The 18,098-nt window shown below is 37.2% G+C and overlaps 2 protein-coding genes and 2 non-coding genes across 4 annotated transcripts; 3 read left to right on the top strand and 1 right to left on the bottom strand.

The window, feature by feature from the left end:
• Nucleotides 1-697: 697 nt before the first annotated feature.
• Nucleotides 698-769, bottom strand: TRNAC-GCA (transfer RNA cysteine (anticodon GCA)). The gene has a single exon. It is a non-coding gene; the product is annotated as a tRNA-Cys (tRNA).
• Nucleotides 770-2,951: 2,182 nt separating this feature from the next.
• On the top strand, nt 2,952-6,877 carry RPL23 (ribosomal protein L23). Its single transcript, XM_058183408.1, has 5 exons — nt 2,952-3,024; nt 3,801-3,884; nt 5,066-5,194; nt 6,141-6,254; nt 6,749-6,877. The coding sequence occupies exons 1-5, from the start codon at nt 3,012-3,014 to the stop codon at nt 6,829-6,831; spliced, it is 423 nt and encodes a 140-aa protein (XP_058039391.1). The 5' UTR covers nt 2,952-3,011; the 3' UTR covers nt 6,832-6,877.
• Nucleotides 4,864-4,997, top strand: LOC131199008 (small nucleolar RNA SNORA21). The gene has a single exon (XR_009155245.1). It is a non-coding gene; the product is annotated as a small nucleolar RNA SNORA21 (small nucleolar RNA).
• Nucleotides 6,878-7,019: 142 nt separating the features above from the next.
• SPMAP1 (sperm microtubule associated protein 1) lies at nt 7,020-12,405 on the top strand. The gene is made up of 3 exons (XM_058183409.1): nt 7,020-8,529; nt 9,823-9,922; nt 12,210-12,405. The coding sequence occupies exons 1-3, from the start codon at nt 8,323-8,325 to the stop codon at nt 12,365-12,367; spliced, it is 465 nt and encodes a 154-aa protein (XP_058039392.1). The 5' UTR covers nt 7,020-8,322; the 3' UTR covers nt 12,368-12,405.
• Nucleotides 12,406-18,098: the final 5,693 nt, after the last annotated feature.

Below are 18,098 nucleotides of genomic sequence, written 5' to 3'. Positions count from 1 at the left end.
AAAACAGTGGTGGCGTAGGAAGGGCGGGGCTTGGTTCATCAGCTCCGCCCCCATTTTTGCAGGACGGCGGCGCTGCTGCTCTTGGTGAGTCGCGCGGCGTGCCTGCCACTTCCCCAACCACATGGACTGGATCGACCAATCGTTGCCCGCGGCGGAGGAGCACGTGAGTGTGCTGCGCGAGGCAACCCTGGCTTCGGAAGCGGGTCGGAAGGCTTCCTGCAGCGTTTCAGAACCCGAGCAATTTTAAGACGTTTCCTGTACTTCAACTCCCAGAATCCTCCAGCCATGTCGAATATGGAATTCCACACATCCTATGATTGTTCAGATTCAAAAACGCCGATATGTAATTCATTGAGCGGAGCTGATTTTATCCTTAGCATGACAGAACTGCACGTGGGGTCTCTTGCATCCGGATTAGTGATATTGAGATATATATAGATCCCGGCGATTTTGTAATTATGTAAATTAAAAACGATTTGTTCGAGTTTGATTGGTGGTTTTAAAGAACTTAGAGCTGCTCGTATACGGTGCTGCCGAGATTCCCGTTACGCAATTTGCGTAAATTAGTTTCATGTATGCACATAATGTAGATAAATAAATTGTTATATGTTTTATAAATTGCTTCTGCGTTGTTCCTAAATTCCGGTCGGTGAATATTACTGCTTGCTTTGAATTTTGAACAAAAAAAAAAATATTGAGGGGGCACCCGGATTTGAACCAGGGACCTCTTGATCTGCAGTCAAATGCTCTGCCACTGAGCTATACCCCCTTGGCTTATTTTTCGCTTGCTACCGTTTCTCTTCAAAAGAGAGAAGAGAAACTAGCCCTGTTTTTACAATAGGAAGATTTTGAATCCTGTTAATTAGTATTTGGAAACAATCCACCCATTAATATAAACAATTTGTTTTGGCGTTTGCATTTTTTGTCTGAAAAATTCTTGCTTTCACTTCGGTCACTAATATATAGAAGTGATTTTTTTTTCTGCTTAGTGATGATAGGAAAAACTTATATATTTTAGTGTTTTAAATATGTTTGATTTTGACTATTCAGGAAAGGCAACCATTTAAATTGTAATTTCCTGAGACTGAATCTGAGAACTTGTACTGATTGCTGGATTGAAAAGCTCATTAAACATATAAAAGGAGGGCATAAGATTCCATATAGCATTCGGCATTATATTGTAAAAATAATCTACAAAGAAAATGTTGGCTATAGTAATCTCTACCAGCATAGCAAATGGAAATTATGGTTATGATTTCATGTATGTAGTTCAACATACATGGAAAGTATGGACTTTGACAGTCTTTTAACAACCAGTAATACACTTACTGCAATTTACATCTTCATTATAACAGAATAATAGACCTTGGAGATTTTCTAGTCCAATCCCCTGCTCAAGCAAGACTCTTTAGACCAATGGATATCCAATCTCTTTTTTAAAAACCTCTAGTGATGGATCACCCACAACTTCTGAAGGCAAACCAATACACTTTCACAAGAAATTTCTCCTTAGTTCTAGGTTGCTTCTCTCCTTGATTAGTTTTCATCCATCGCCTCTGGTTTTGCCTTCAGGTGCTTTGAAGAATAGGCTGACTCCCTCTTCTTTGTGGCAGCATTGTTCTTCATATGTTCTAGCTTCCAGCATACTAATAAGCTTGTTGTTCCTTTCTGCACTCTTTCCAGAGTCCCAACATATTTTTAGCAGCACTAATTTTTTACATGATCCTGATTCAATCCTTCTGTTAATGTATTGGCTTTTTTGACAGCTGCGGAACACTGCTAGCTCATATTACGTGGCTGTCTACTAGGACTCCAAGATCCCTCTTGCAGTTACTTTTATTAAGCCAAGTTTCACCCAATCTGTACCTATACATTTGGTTTTTCTTGCCTAAGTATAAAACCTTACTTTTCTCTACATTGGATTTTATTTTGTTAGATAGGACCCAGTATTAAAGTCTGTCAAGATCCATCTGGATCTTGAGCCTATGTTCTGGGATGTTGGCTATTCCTGCCAGTTTAGTGTCATCTGACGAGATCTGACGAGTTCCCCTTCTATTCCCTCATCTAAACACCCTGGTCATGATCCTCCTCAGATGCTTCTAAAAATCCATCAAAAACATCAGCCTCAAATCCTCCTCGAATTTTCAAGTGTAGTCCTGATAATATAATTTGTACAGCTATTGTTGGATTGGGGAAGAAAAAGAGGAAATAATATAACAGATAAAAAATAAAAATTATTGTACATGTTTCGTAACATACTGAACTACAAATTACTCAATCACATTTAGCTTATTTTGTTACACAAATTCAACCCAAGAGTCTGAACCAATGCAATTTGTTTCAAGCAGCAGTTTAATAGTGCCTAAATTGCTGTTCAAATATTGGTCAACACTTCAGTTAACCTGCCTTATTTTTTCCTTAAATATTATTTCCTGTTCCTCATTTCACTTTCAAAATGTTAAATTTTGTACAATAGCAGTATCGTTGATCTTAAAGCTGTCATAGTGTTCCTTATATTTTTGCAAAATATTAGCTTAGGTACTCTTTTTGGCACTATAAATGCTAACTCGAATTAAAGCCACATTGTTTAGGATAACTTTTATCAGGATTCGAATAATTAGGATTCAGTATTTTAAAATGACCGACTGAGTTTGAATATTCTTTTTAAAATAAAATTAAGTTCGGTTATATGGGAATACAAGTTCAGAATCGCCCTACGGGGTAGATGAACTAAAAGTATTTAAAGAGGACGTTTCTTTGAATAAACATGTACAGACTTAAACTACAAAGTCAACCTTTTTTAAAAAACGGCTAAAGCACTCTGACTAAATTCACCTTTAACAGAATACTACTTTAGCCATAAAAAAAAAAAAGTAGGGTTCATGTTATATCCGTTTCCGGCATTCACATGATAAGGTCGCTTCACGTGACACGGGACTTTGAAAACGTATTAGTTATCCCGGCAAGCCTTGCGCTGTCTTTCTCTTTTTTTTCCCCACCTCCTGAGCAAGATGTCTAAGCGAGGTAAGGCCTGTTAAACCGCGAGATGGTCTGGAAGGAAATCCTCCTTCATCGCTCTTGTTTGGGAAGATATTAGGCTCGCTCTATTGGGATTACTGATGGGTGAAAATTAGGTCTCTGACGAGATGAACATTTTTGACCACCCAGCTCAAAAACAATATTTTTTGGTTCGTGGGATTTGAGGAAACCATTCAGGGCGGGAAGGTGAGAAGTTGATTGGAAAGCAGTGCAGTTGTAACTTCAGCTGCTTTAGTAAGATTTTACTATAATAATATTTGCGGCATGATCTTTTCCAGACGGCGTACTTTTATCATCGTCCCCTTTTTATTTCTATTGTAGTTCCATATTTAATATATCACAACTAGCAACTTTTAAGATATGTCGAGTTCCCCAATGGAAAGTTGCAGTCCATACGTCTTAAAAGTTGCCACGGTTGAGAAACTCTGCTTTAGATCTTTGAGAGGACAAAATGAATTATTTATGCTTGCCCATTTGGGTGATGAGGGATATGCAACTCCCCCCCCTTTTTTTTTTTTAAAAAATCACGGTATGGAGATCGGAGGGGCTTCATAAATCAGTAGAGTTAATTGCTTAGCTCCGAATAATGGACTTTTTCAAACTATTAGAACAACAATTCCACAATATGGAAAATAGTGATTTTTTAGTGAGGGGGAAATTTACCTGATTTGAAGACTCAAAAATCAAAAAAAAGTTGGTAGGTATTGGCATATTTTTTATTGCTTTAATAAAACATTCTTCATCCTATGCCTTTTTAATAGGACGTGGTGGTTCGTCTGGTGCGAAATTTCGCATTTCACTTGGTCTCCCAGTGGGAGCTGTGATCAACTGTGCGGATAATACAGGTATGTCTTAATTGGGTTAATTTGAATAAATAATTATGGGCAGCAAGTCTGGGAGTTTTCTTAAAGCACTTTTAAACTGATCTTTAGCCAAAAGAGCTCCCAAGAGCAGCTTACAGGCAACAGAGTTCTTTCAATTCCTTGATTAAACAACATAATCAGTCCTGAAGTAGGTGGGAAATGCTAGTTCTAATATCAGTCTCCTGAATGTTGGATTGGTAAATATTTAAGCTTTGTGGACAATTGTAACATTCATGGTAGGAGATCATATTTAATGCTTCCTCTACTTTGGGATAATGGAAGGTATTTCTGGAATTGGATGGAGCTTCTGTTCATCATGAAACACCCTAGGTGGTAAACAATGTAGTACATAAATTAAGAAACATTCGTTAGTTCAATTATTTACTACAAAATCTAGATCACTAAACATTTTTCTTAGATTAAAATAAATTTTTGTAGATTTTTAATCTCCATAGAATGAAAATAATTCAGAATGTGATTAAATTTGGGTTGGATGATATTTGGGTGCTTTATTCTAGTGGAAAATATACTGGCTAATACTTGTGAGAGTTAATTTCTTACACTGAGGAAAGGGTAGTAGGTATCAAAACAACAAATCCACAAGCTGCTGTCTTCTGTACAAGAGCGAGGGCACCAGCCTTATACATAAAAATTGAGAAAGTTTGATTATGACAGCATAGTAATGGGACAAATAAAACAGGCAGGAGTTTTGACATTTTTAAATTGCCATATACATACATACATACATACATACATACATCTTAAATTATTACCTCCCTTCTAATACATATTAAAGGTTTTCATTCCCTGAATTAACTTTTTGCAGTTCAGAATCTTAACAGGAGATACTCTGACATTATCCTTATCCAGTTCATCTGAAAAAAATCCTAGTAAGTTCAGTTGTGTACCATTGCAGTCATGCTAAAAGAACAAATGATGCAGACTAGAAGCAATGGGTTTTTCCCTTCAAAAAGCACTTGCTGGGTCTGTTTTCCAATGACCCAGGGAGTTGTCGTGCAAGGGTAAAGAAACAGCATTACTTTTGGGTGAGGTTGCAGCTTGTGCTGATATTCCTCAATCGGTAATGTAACAAAAAATACGAGAAGTCTTTATAACTTTGATACAAAGTATTCGTTAACAGCAATAATTCCTTTATTTCACAGGAGCCAAGAATCTGTACATAATCTCAGTGAAAGGAATTAAGGGGCGTCTGAATAGACTGCCAGCTGCAGGTGTGGGGGACATGGTAATGGCTACTGTCAAGAAAGGCAAGCCAGAGCTGAGAAAGAAGGGTGAGTGATATAATAAACAAGATGCACTGATTTACAATCTTGTTACTACTTTGGGACTGTAAGAGAAAAGCTGTTGGAAGAAACGATGGTTACGATCAACTAGTCATTACTTACCTAACATTTTCAGCATTAAAAGTAAAGTTAAGACAGTTGGACACAGTGATCCTTGTGGTAGATATATTGATGTGATCTACATTAGTTGTGTCTTAACTAAAGTGTTTTTGCGCTAAATGATTAACATTGGATGGAATCTAGTTTAGGTTTATCTTAAATTAATTTATAAATTGGATTTTTGTGTTTCCATCTTCTAAATTCATATATTCTGAAAAAACATTTCTCCTTTGGGAAATTCATTTTTAGACTAATATATCTAGTTTGGGTTTTATTTTAGAAGAGTACATTAATTTAGGCCAGAATAGAATATAATTAAGGCCAGAAATACTGTAGTGATGCATATGTATTCTATCTATCTTCCTCAAACAATAACACTCAGTTTTCAGAATATGAAAGACTATTTTTTTTCCAATTTCCACCCAAAAGGTGAACGTTTTATAATAAAATAAAATCATACACTTTAAAGTTCTGTCTATTAGAAATCTTATTTGAGCACCAGAATCATAGCTAGAGGCCTAAGAGATGATCTCTCCAGAGCGAGTATTTTTGAAGTGCTGTTAATTAAATGGTGTAAGCACATACTTAACTGTTGTGATACCAGTAAATCATAAAGAATTTAATACTACCCAGAGCATGTTTTCGTTCTAATTTTTCTGACATACATGGATTTAGGGTTTTATAGTTTATATTTATGCTGCCAGGATCTTCATTTTAATAAGGTTGATTTAATCGTTTTCAGTTGCAAAATGTCCTGTTTTATAACAACTCTAAAGAAATTGATTTCAAATTTAGGTATTGCATACTAAACTACTGATTTTGAACTTTTTCATAGTGCATCCAGCAGTTGTGATTCGTCAACGGAAATCATACAGGAGAAAAGATGGCGTATTCTTATATTTTGAAGACAATGCAGGAGTGATAGTAAACAACAAAGGAGAAATGAAAGGTATTGCTGCTGATGGGACCACAAAATTAAAAAGAACATATTTTGCTTCTTGCAGAAATATTCAGTCTGTATTATTAATAGCTTATTGCTGTGAGTTAGAATTGTAATTCACAGTGAAGCTAGTCCTCTGGAATGGTCTTATTGCTGTAGAATGACTTATTAAAATGTCTTGAGCACTCATTAAAGTTTTACAAAACTAGCACAAACTAATAAAGAGCAGAAGCAAGCAACAAAGAAAGAAAACAAGGAAAGCAAAAGTGTAGAAAGAATTAAAAAGAAAAAATAGAAGTTTACAATTTCTTTTGCGGCAAACTACAATATTTTAGTTTATGATTGTAGTAAACTCTTCATGATACTTTTCTAATCAAAACCACATGAATCATTCTGTTTCATGAAAAAAAGTCAAGGTATTTCCAGTTGATCATAAATGTAGATATTTGTTTTTATGATGGTGCTGCTGCTAAGTAATACTTCTGGTTTGTTTGTTTTTCCAGGCTCTGCTATCACAGGCCCTGTAGCCAAAGAGTGTGCAGATCTATGGCCCAGAATTGCTTCCAATGCTGGCAGTATTGCATAAATATATTTGTTCTTTGTAAAAATCAAATAAAAGTGATTGGCTCAAAGTTTTGTGGTGTGAATATCTTCCGTATTATAGGGAAGGAAAGAAACAGACATGCTGAATTAGCTTGGATATGGATGTGACAGAATATTTAATCAGAAAAACACTCATACTCTTTGATGTGCTGTTTTAATAAATCTTGGTGCAAATTCATTTTTGCTGTATATTAAGATTTCTTGGGTCAGTGGATAGCCTTAATTCCATCTTTTAAAAAGTTGTAAGGTTAGAAATAGGTGAAGGGGAACCATATTTGTATAATATTATTCAAAACACAGAAGAGGTATACTGTAACTATGACTATGTACAAAAGGAGATACCAGAGTTATTTGCTCTGTGGTTGTCCAATGATTTGCTAACTCCTTTTGGATGTTTTTTAATTGCCATAAAGTATAACAATATATTTTTAAAATTATAAATATATAGAATTCTACTAAGTAATTTACATTATGTTACATGTATGTCAGTAACACTGATTTCACTAAAGGCCCTCATGCCCCAGCTGAATATAGTACATTTTTGTGCTAGGAATATCCCCAGGTTATGCAGGATAGTAAATGACATGCTGGTTGGGCTGTCTTTTGCCCTGCCTTTCCCACTGAGTAAAGTTGAGCAGATTGTATCATTTGAGCAAATTAAATGAAAGAAAGCTTAACAAAGATACACCCATGTGACCTTTTTAAAAAAAATTGAACAATTAACCAGCATAGGACAATACAACCATAAATTGTATTGTAATTGTAATATTGTTATGTTCATAAAACATAATTATCGCACTATACAGTGCATAATCTTTGGAGTGTTTTAAAAGACAGAATACCTAATTTGAATTGCAATCGGCAATATATGAATCTGGCAATAATTCAGAAAGGTATGTACTTTTCTCTATGCACCATTTACGCTATTTAATTCAAAAGTGGGAACTTAAAATCTGACAGCAATTTCACTGACATGAATGAAGTCTATGAAACATGGAACTGGTTATTCATTTCTTTTAGGCTACAATACTACTTTGTTTCATAAATACGTCTAAAAAGATTGTGTCTTGCATTACAGTTCATGTATCGGAAATTGTGAGCTGCACAGCACTAAAGGAAATTCTCAAAGCAGAAGGGCAAGTTGTATGTTGTATGAAAAAAAAAATTAAGTATGTTACTTAAATGTAGATTAGCCATTTTTTTTAAAGTTTTCTGTGGTGCAGGAACTATGGTAGATTAATACAAATATAAAACTAAGGGTTAATATTGAGTGAACTCTACTAAACTGCAGAAATGAAAAAGGTATGCCAGCTTCAGGTTGTTAGGGAACAATTGTCCCTTGATAACATCACAGAGACTCTAGTAGGGTAATAATGAGAGTTGCTAGGAGAGAGGTAGCATATATATATGGTGTGGTATGATGCGAGAGATTAGTAGTTTAGTGTGACAGTCGGCTTTTTCTCTTGTGCTAATCATGACTTGTATTACACGGAGATGTCTACAAAAGCAAAAGGAATTCATCCTTGATGGTGTGGCAGTGGATACCATTGGTAGCAGCTATGCTCACATTCTGCCCAAGCTGTGGTCTGCATTGCCACCATATAATGCTCAATTAGATATCCATGCTGCTAGCTATTTCTCATCTCCAGTGGTCAAATCACTGCTAAAAAAGACGGAGCAGGTAATGGCATTTGAAACTTGAAATGGAAATCAATGGAGTAGATGAGCAGCAGGACTAGGAGATACAACTTAATGCAATTTAATATGCTAGACTATGGTCCAGGTTCTTATGACTTGTAGATAGTGTGATATTTTAAAACTTGCTGAAATCAATTTTTCAATACATTCCTCTGGGAAATTGATCAAGTAAGGATACATAAAATATTTGAATGGCTTAATATATTTAAAGGAGGTGGGGCATTAAGATATTGGGCTTGTCGAACTGTTGGCAGTTTGAGACCCAAGCACTATGTGACAAAGTGAGCTGCTATTCTTGCCCCATCTCCTGCCAACCTAGCAGTTTGAAAGTATGCAAATGCAAGTAGATAAATACTACTTTGGTGGGAAGGTAACAGCATTCCATACACCTCGGTGTATAGTCATGCTAGCTATATGACCACGGAAGTTTTTTTGGATAACATTAATGGAGATAAGCACCAAGCCTAGAGTTAAGACAGGACTAGACAGAGGAAAGCTTTACCTTTACTTTCAATATATTTAAAGTAGAACTCTACCCAAAAGAGTACCTAAAAACCAAAACGAAACCTCTGAAAATACAGCTTTTATATTATTGCCTTGGCAATCAACATAAGAAATATGGCTCTGATTGCAAAATATTGGCCTGTTACTCTGATAATCCAGAGTAACACATTCCCCAACTAAAATTTTTTTTCCCCAAATAATAAACTTACGTACGTGTCTAAAATAACAATACAATCTGCCTTACATCTAGTCTAGAAGGTATAAAGATAACCTGTATTAAATATGGGGAAAGTCCAATTAAAAACTTTATGCTTCCAAATTATCAGATGCTGGTTCCTTCTAAATTTTAGTACAGAATATTCCTCTTTTATGTACTCTTGCACAGAGCTGCTTGATTTTTTTTTAGAAGAGAAATGGGAAATTGTGGGCAACAACATTCTGTTCCTTGGACAGAAATTGGCCCAGACTGATATTTTGTTCATTACACTCGCTTTAGAAAGCTATTACCGGTAAGTGTAAATGTATCATGCTTCCAATATTTAGATTTTCTTTTCCTGGAATGTTTGGTCTTCAGGCTTGATGTCACAACTCTCTTTATGATCTCACTGTAGACATTTCTCATTGCATCATATTTAAGAAAAACAAAAAATATTCCATAATGATAAAAATTAAAACCAGTTTCCTCTTTCTCATACTCTGTATCTACCATCCGTGCATATTCATTTGTTTTTAAACTGAATTAATTGGGCTTCATTTTTCTTTTGTTTGACAGACTCGTGGTGGAACCTCTAGGGATGGGTGGATAGTGGACTATTTCCATATCTATGGGCCAGGCCAGAGGTATTTGAACAGGAGAAACTGGGCAGGAGCAGGTGAATGAAGTGCTGTACCCATCTCTTTCTCTATCTTTCATTTCACCAGTAATTATTTATCTTCCAAACTTTTAAAGTGATTCAGGAACTATGATAATGTCTTATTGAAACTACATTTCATGGCACAAGTGAAAGCTATTTAGATGTTTTAATAAATATATATTAAATTAAATATATATTAAATTAAACTCCATGTTTAAAATAAGCAGTGGGCATGCCAAACAGATTAGTAATAGGAAGACAGTCCAAATAGTATTAGGAACAGAAGACTCTTGTGGCTTAAGGAAGATACAATATCATAACTCCTTAAAATGAAAATCAAATTTGAACAATTTCCTCCCTTGCAAATGAAACTTAAATGTTAATCTGTATATGATAGGAATTCTTTTATGCCCTGGAACCACAGTTGCCTGCTGAAGGCTTATATCAGCAAGAAAAGGAACAAAACGGAGGAAGTTTTGATAGTGTGCCCCCTTTGGTGACAAAAACTTATCCAGCTTTTCCTGGACTAGCCATTTGTTTGCATGAACAAAGTATGAACATACTGTTTGAATGAACATAGCAAATTTTGAGTGATACCACTTTGTCTATTTTTTAAAAAAAGAAAGCCCCAAAAAACAAGCAAACCCTAGGCGTAGACATTCCCCAAAATCACTGAGCCTTCCTAAGGTTCTCTGGCTTAAAGCATTATCCCCAGAGGAATTATTGGCTTATACAAGTCATTATACAAGACATTGGCTTATACAAGTCCAACTGTATAAGCCAATGTCCCACTTTGCCTCCTTTTCACTCATGTCACTGAGGGCTGTAGAGTAGGATTTTTAAAAGATGAGACTTCGAGTTTCTGACTAAACGAATTTTGAAAATGAATGCTACATTAATTGTGCTCTTGACTCTGTAAAACTTCTCGATATTTTTCTAGGAACAAGGGAAAAAACAAGATACATAATGTTCTTAAAATTAATAATATGTGATCACAAAAAAATCACACGTACCTGTTTGTTATTGTATTAATATATTAATGACTCTGCCCAGAATTGGACAGAATAAATTGAAAGCTGCTATTCCATATATTCTTACTGAGGATTATTGATGTTATTTAGAAATAAGTTTTATACATAAGTTTAAGATTTATTATAGAATTTTTACCATATTTGATTGATTTTCTAAACCAGTGGTCCCCAACCTTTCTGGCTTCATGGATTGGCAGTGGTAGCAGCAGGGGAGGGAGGATGGTTTCACACACGCAAACCATATGTGGTATGTCGCACATGCACAATGAAGCTTTGCACATGCTCGCACACCGCTTGCAAGGCCTGGTTCCCAACGGTACTGATCCACAGACTGGGAGTTGGGGACTCCTGCTGTAAACAATGAGTGATTAAAAATGGTTGAAACTAATAAAGTTCCTGGTGGCAAGTAAAGCAAATTACATGTACTATGCTTTATGTCAGGCTCAAAATTAAGAATAACACATAGCCATTTTTTTCCAAGCTGAGTTTTTTGTTTCATACCTATATACAAAACCTTGTTAGACTGAAGACTATTTGCATCTACAATATACTCTGTGAACCATTAGGGAGGGACTTCTTCACTCTCATCATTTCACATACAATATCTAGGCTGAGTTGCTTCTTATTCCTTTAGAATACACTTCCTCCCTCCTAGGAATCCCCCTCACTATATTCCATCCCAGTTTTCCTGTCATAACTCATATGGGCTCTTAAATATAATAATTTAAGAATACATTTAAAGCTTGTTAGGTCTCCACCTTGATACTCCTCCACTTATTTATTTTACACATAGGGAGCCAAATTCACAGAGCATGAAATTAAAATGTGAATTGAAGAATAGGCTGGTAATATACTTATCATTTATGTGGATCAAGATGACATTTGTTATGAGAACTGCTGTGGCTGGTAGGACATGGAGCAATGTTCTTTGTTTTTGGGTTGGGTGGAGAAGAACACTGATTAATCATAATCATCTCTGGAGGTTCTCCCATTGAAGGCCACAGAAATGAAATTTAACTTGTGATTTTCAAAGTATTTTGGAGAGATTATAGAGTGGAAATGGTGGGGGGAGTAGATATTTAGGGTATAATAATCCATTGCTGATAGGGCAGTTAGGTTGTACAAAGTAAAAGAAAAACAAGTCAGCTATTGAAGAAAAAGCATTAAGAGATAAATACTGTAATAAAAATGGGGTTTTTTTGAATACAGGTTGTATTTTCCAAAATAGTTATTCAACGTATTTTTGATGATCTTTACTATTTATTTTTATACAGGTCACTCTCCTGAGCAAGTGGCTGGTCACCATCTATATTTGATGGGTACAAAGCCAGCAACAGGTTGGAACGGCCGATATGGCTATCGCCGCAACACTCCAGATCTTCGCACACGCTCTTCTTGTTTTGGTGAAGTAACATGGTTACCCATCCACTGAAGAACATCAGATTATATCAATCTGTCTCTTCTTCTAACTTAAATGCTCTTCCTATGTTTTGTTTGTTCTTGATTTTTCCAAAATAATAAAATACTTTTAATTTCTTATTTAAAAGTTTGTTGCTTGTGGGGAAGGGAAATTTTGGCAGAAGATTACATTAGGACAGCATTTTCCTAACTGGGCATGCTAGATGTGATGGTTTGGGGGAGGATGAAAGCTGTACTGTAGTCCAAGCTGGGGAAGGAAAAAAGTGGTAACCCAACATTCTGCCTGTGACAAAAGTGACTTAATTGTATATTTTGTGCTTTGGGACTTTTGTTTTTGGGGCAGAAAATGGGTTCAGATTAACTATGTTATAGCAGGAGTCTCCAACCTTGGTCCCTTTAAGACTTGTGGACTTCAACTCCCAGAGTTCCTCAGCCAGCTTTGGGTTTATAGCATATAACTGTATACCACTTTGGGTTTCAACGAGCATTGAATAGCAAATCTGAATCTTTTTAATTAACTATTGAACCGTTTATCATTCCTATCATTTCTATTCCTTGCATATGAACTCTGATAGAAAAATATCTATGTACTAGAGTGACTAGTGCTGGAAGAAAAATCCGGTCTGGTTCCAAGCCTGGAGAAAGACGCAGGCTGTAGGAAAGAAACTTTAGTGACAGCAGCATATTTCTGGGGTGGCTCACTAAATGGGATTGAGATAGATGGGCTTTTATAAATTTTTTGGGGCTTTGTGATTGAGATGGCTCTTCCTGTGTAAGAATGTGTCCTTTAATATTTTAATGGCTGCTGTCAGATTTCCTTGGGTCATGGCTGGCTCTACAGGCAAAAGGAAATGCAAATCCTAGGTTTGTCTAAGCTATTATTGTCAGTTTGCCTAATTCCATTCCTTATTTGGAGTCTCTTTGCCTATGGATAGATTGGCCCAGTCTTTCTAAATGGATACAAAATCTACATTCCAGAAGACCAGCCTCTTCAAGCTTCTGCTTGAGGCTGTTTTCCTATGGCAGGAAGACTGGGGCTGGTTTCTGCCTTTATTAAGATCTTTTCCATTTCTCCTTTGGGGGAAATATTCTATCCTGCCTCTTTTTAATATTTTAAAATAAAGAATATTTTAATCTGGGGGAGGGCTTCCTAGACCAGGCAATAGTGATTCAGAAATAATACTATAGAAGCAGGGGCAGCTATACGATACCTATTAGTATTATCTGAGATATATTTTTTGGCATTAAGATCTGCTTAATATATAAAAAATAATATGCATCAAACATGCACGCTGAAAATGAATCATACAGCATACACTTGTATTCATGGCCATTTAAACTTCATGGAACACAAGTTAATGTTAAATTGCAGCCGTGAAACCACAATTGCAGATACACAGAATCATTTCCAAAATTGTAAACAGGAATCTACCAGCCATATCTCTAGTAGTATTAGCAACATCACAAACAGTATGGCAGCCATCGACAGACAAGCAATTCACAATAGCTATACTCACATGGCATACTGAACTCTAAATCTAAGCACAGTACTGAACAACATTTTCGCCTCTTGCATTGTTGGACACAGTTCAGATGGTTAGTTTATGCTTCCATCCATCTATTGTTTTTCTATAAAGAAATGGAGAGGAAATCAGCCCAGTGCTATTATAGTTAAGCAAGCATGTAGATATAAAGGATAAACAAATGGGTCATGTACAAAGCAAATAAGAAAGGAGAGATTAACTAAATCAATACTGTACTTCAGTAACTTGTCATTTCTCACTTTATAGATGCCTAGTGTGAATATTTTAATCCAGTATTTCTCAACCTCAGCAGTTTCCTGGTATATGGACTTCAATATCCAGAATTCCCTATCTGAGGCTGAAAAACCCTGCTTTAGTCAATCTATATATACCACGAATCTGTATTGCATAGGTGTTAAAGTTAATGAAAAATTCTATTCTTTGAATTGACTGAAAGAGATATCCATTTTTTGCTCTTAAGCTTTTAATAAATAAAGTTTTCTTTTTATTTGTTGGTTTTCTTTAACTGGGTAAATTAATATATTTTTCTATAACAATATATACAAGAAAATATAATTGAATAAATCTTGGATTAAGTTAGCCATGAATAAATATGTCATGAGCCCACTCCTGCCAATAAAGTAACAGTAACAGAGTTAGAAGCGACCTTAGCGATCATCTAGTCCAACCCCCTGCTCACACAGGAGACCTGTACTAGGGATTCGAACCGCCAAACTGCCACCTTTCTGATTGACAAGTCAGTGTCTTAGCCACTGAGCCACCTAGTCAGTCAGTCACCTAGTGACTGCCTTCTCAAGCCACAACATTGTGGACATCATGGCTCCCACTGCTTCATGTCTAGTTTTATTTACCATCCTGATCATAATGGTAGGAATGACAAACATTGTACTCTAAACACACATTGCTACTGTGACAAAACTATGAAGTTTCCACTAGCCATGACAGCAAAGAATAGACTTCAAAGTCAAAGGAAATGTACCATAAAAAAAAGAGGGAATATTATTACCGTTAGTCCTTTCAGGGGTCTCTGCAAGCTGAATTGAAGGAATAGTAGTGTGTTCCAGAACAACTTTTCTGTCTTGGTGCTGCCATTCGTGATGGAATCAAAATGAATGGCCAAAACCAATAATCAAAGCTCTCTGCAGTGCTTATTATTCAGCATATACTGGAGGGCTTGTCTTCTCCCTAGAATTATGAGACACCATTACCAGAGAGATGGACGCATTGATATTTATATATTTCAAAAAAGAGGAGAAAATGATGCAGACATACATATACATAAGTTTGTATATACATTATGTAAGCATACATATTGATAGTTAACAAATCTCAGATTATTTCCTACCCTTTGTTACTTTCTTCAATAGAAAAACACATCAATAAGTTGCCATAGGAATCTTCTGATAAAGACCACTGTGAACCAGATACTTCAAGGTTTAGTCTACAAATAATCCTTGACTTATGATCATAATTGAGCCCAAAGTTTTTGTTGTTAAGTGAGACATTTGTTAAGTGAGCTTTGCCCCACTTTATGATCTTTCTTGTTTCATTTGTTAAGTGAATGACTGCAGTTGATAAATTAGTAACCCGATTGTTAAGTGACTGACTTCCCCATTGACTTTGCTTGTCAGAAGGTTGGAAAAGGGGATTCTAAGACTTAGATAGTCATAAATATGAACCAGTTGTCAAGTATCTGAATTTTTGATCACCTGATTATGGGGATGCTGCAAAGGTCGTAACTGTGAAAAATGGTCATTAGTCACTGTGGGAAGCCCCACCGCCTGAAGAATGAAGTATTTTGGGAAGTATTAAAAAGGCAGGATAGAATATTTCCCCTAAAGGAGAAATGGAGAAAAAACCCTTAAGGGATGCAGAAACCAGCCCCAGTTTCCCTGCCCCAAGCAGAAACTGAGGAGGCCAGGTTTTAGAAATGCAGATTTGGTAATCCATTCAGAAAAACTGGGTCATGACAGAAACTCAGATAAGCAACAAACAAAAGGTTGACAAAATTAGCTCTGACAAACATCTAGAATTTGCATTTTCCCTTTTACCTATAGAGCAGCAGTCAGCAACTGGTTGTCTCTGGACCACTGATGGTCCGTGAGAAAATTTTGGTGGTCTGTGGAGAATTCTTTTTGCCGGTGCACCCTGGTGGAGGAGCTGTGGCACAAGCAGGCTGAAGCAGCAATTATGATGGCTGGAAGCTGTGGGAGGGAAGGACTACTTGCACTTGCACAGCATCAGGATTCCACCTTGGTATATTTGCCCAGCTGGTGGTGTAAAGCAGCCCTCGTCTCCTGCTGCTTGGGACTTGGAGTTGTAAATGGTGACTGCTCTGGGGAGCAGCCGGATTTTGCTTTCTATTGCAGATGCCAGATTGGCCCCCTGCAAGCTCTCGTCTCTCGAGGAGTGCTCGCGGAAGCGGTGCGGGAAACTTCGGCCGGGCTCCTTGAGAGACAAGAGCTTGCAGGGGGCCGATTTGGGGTCCGCAATGGAGAGCAAAATCCAGCTGCTCCCCTGATCAGACACCACTTACACCTCCAAGTAGCAGAAGACGAGGGCTGCTTTGCTCCACCGTCTGGGCAAATATATCGAGACAGAATGCTGATGCCATGCAAAATGAAATAGAGAAAAAGAGACAGAATGAAAGAGAATGAGAAAGAGAATGAGAGAGAGAGAGAGAGAGAGAGAGAGAGAAAGAGAGACACAAAGTGAATCAGAGAGTGAGAGAGAGAATGAGAATCAGGATGAAAGAGAATGAGAGACAAAGAGAATTAGAGAGAATTAGAGAGAGTATAAGAGAGAGAGAGAATAAGAGAGAGAGAGAGAGAGAGCACCGCCTTCTTGGAAGAAGTGCGGGGGGGTCCTGAAGGGGGATGTCTTGCATTAAGTGTCGAACCCCCCCATCTCAATTTTGTGAAGTTGGTGCAGCAGGCAGCGGTCCTTCCTGGCGCGCCTTGTTTTTCTGGAGCACTCCGCCCCCCTCCTGCTTCTGCCTGCCTCCTCCTCTTCCTCCTCCAGGAGAATGAGAGAGAATCAGAATGAGAGAGAGTGGGGAAGAAAGAGAGAATAAGATAGAGTGGGGGAGAGAGAGAGAGAGAGAAAGAGAGGGGGGAGAGAGAATGAGAGAGAATGAGTGGGAGAGAGAGGGGGGAGAGAGAAAGAGATTGAGAGAGAGTGGGAGAGAAAGAAAGAGGGGGGAGAGAGGGAAAAGAAAATGAGAAAGAGTGTGAGAGAGAGGGGAGGGGGGAGAAAAAGAGAGAGAGGAGGGACAGTGCCTGAAGGACCCCATCCCATCACTGGGAGTCCAGCCACTTCAGCAAGCGGCACGCTGGATTCGTATTAGTGATCTGCGGGATTTAAAATTATGAACAGTGGTCCCTGAGGTCCAAAAGGTTGGGGACCCCTGCTAAAGAGCCACCCAACATCCCTACTTGTCTCAATAGGAATCCAGAAAATCCAGAAATCCCACCCACCCTAAACTCCCATTTTGTCAGCTGTCCCAGAATCATATGCAGTTGGTGGTTCTGCTTCATCAGTAAAGGGAACTTTTCTTTCCAATCAGCCTCCAGCCTCCATTTTATTTCTAGCAGCTTTCTCCCAGCTTGGAACTGGACCTGGATTTTTTCTTCCAACATCACTTTTTTCAGTGCCACTGTGAATGGCAATAAACGAACTATTGTAAGTTGTGGACTACCTGTATTTGGTTAATCCTTTCATGTGTCCATTTTGCTATCTTGCTCCCTGTGGGAATTTATTTTCTTCACATTTTTCCTAACTCTGGTTGTTGAATTCTGGCTAGGTTGATAGGTAGTTCAAAATAAGTTTCTGGATGGACTGAAGTATCACAGCGATTGAACTGACTTAAAGATCGATCAAAGGCAAGATATTTCCTCCCACGTGCTTACAAACTGAATAAAACTGAGATGGGCACAATCTTCCTTTAGCCTGCCTCCTTCCCTATATTATATTACTATTCACATCATCACGTGAGTCTGACAGTTGAGCCAGGGATGATGCGTTGCAGTCTGACGTATCAGGATCATTTATCAATATTATAATCAGGATATTATAATATAATATTATAATTATAATTATAATATTATTATATTATCAATTTTCCCCACAGAGAAAAAAAAGCCCCTGCAGATTCGACAGAGGAAGGTTTATACACATCTTTTTTTTAAACCCATCACTTCC

This window comes from Ahaetulla prasina, chromosome 4 (genome assembly GCF_028640845.1).
Source record: "Ahaetulla prasina isolate Xishuangbanna chromosome 4, ASM2864084v1, whole genome shotgun sequence".
Lineage (NCBI taxonomy): Eukaryota > Metazoa > Chordata > Lepidosauria > Squamata > Colubridae > Ahaetulla > Ahaetulla prasina.
The sequence above is the reverse complement of the archived record's forward strand: the minus strand, read 5'-3'. Positions and strand labels throughout refer to the sequence as shown.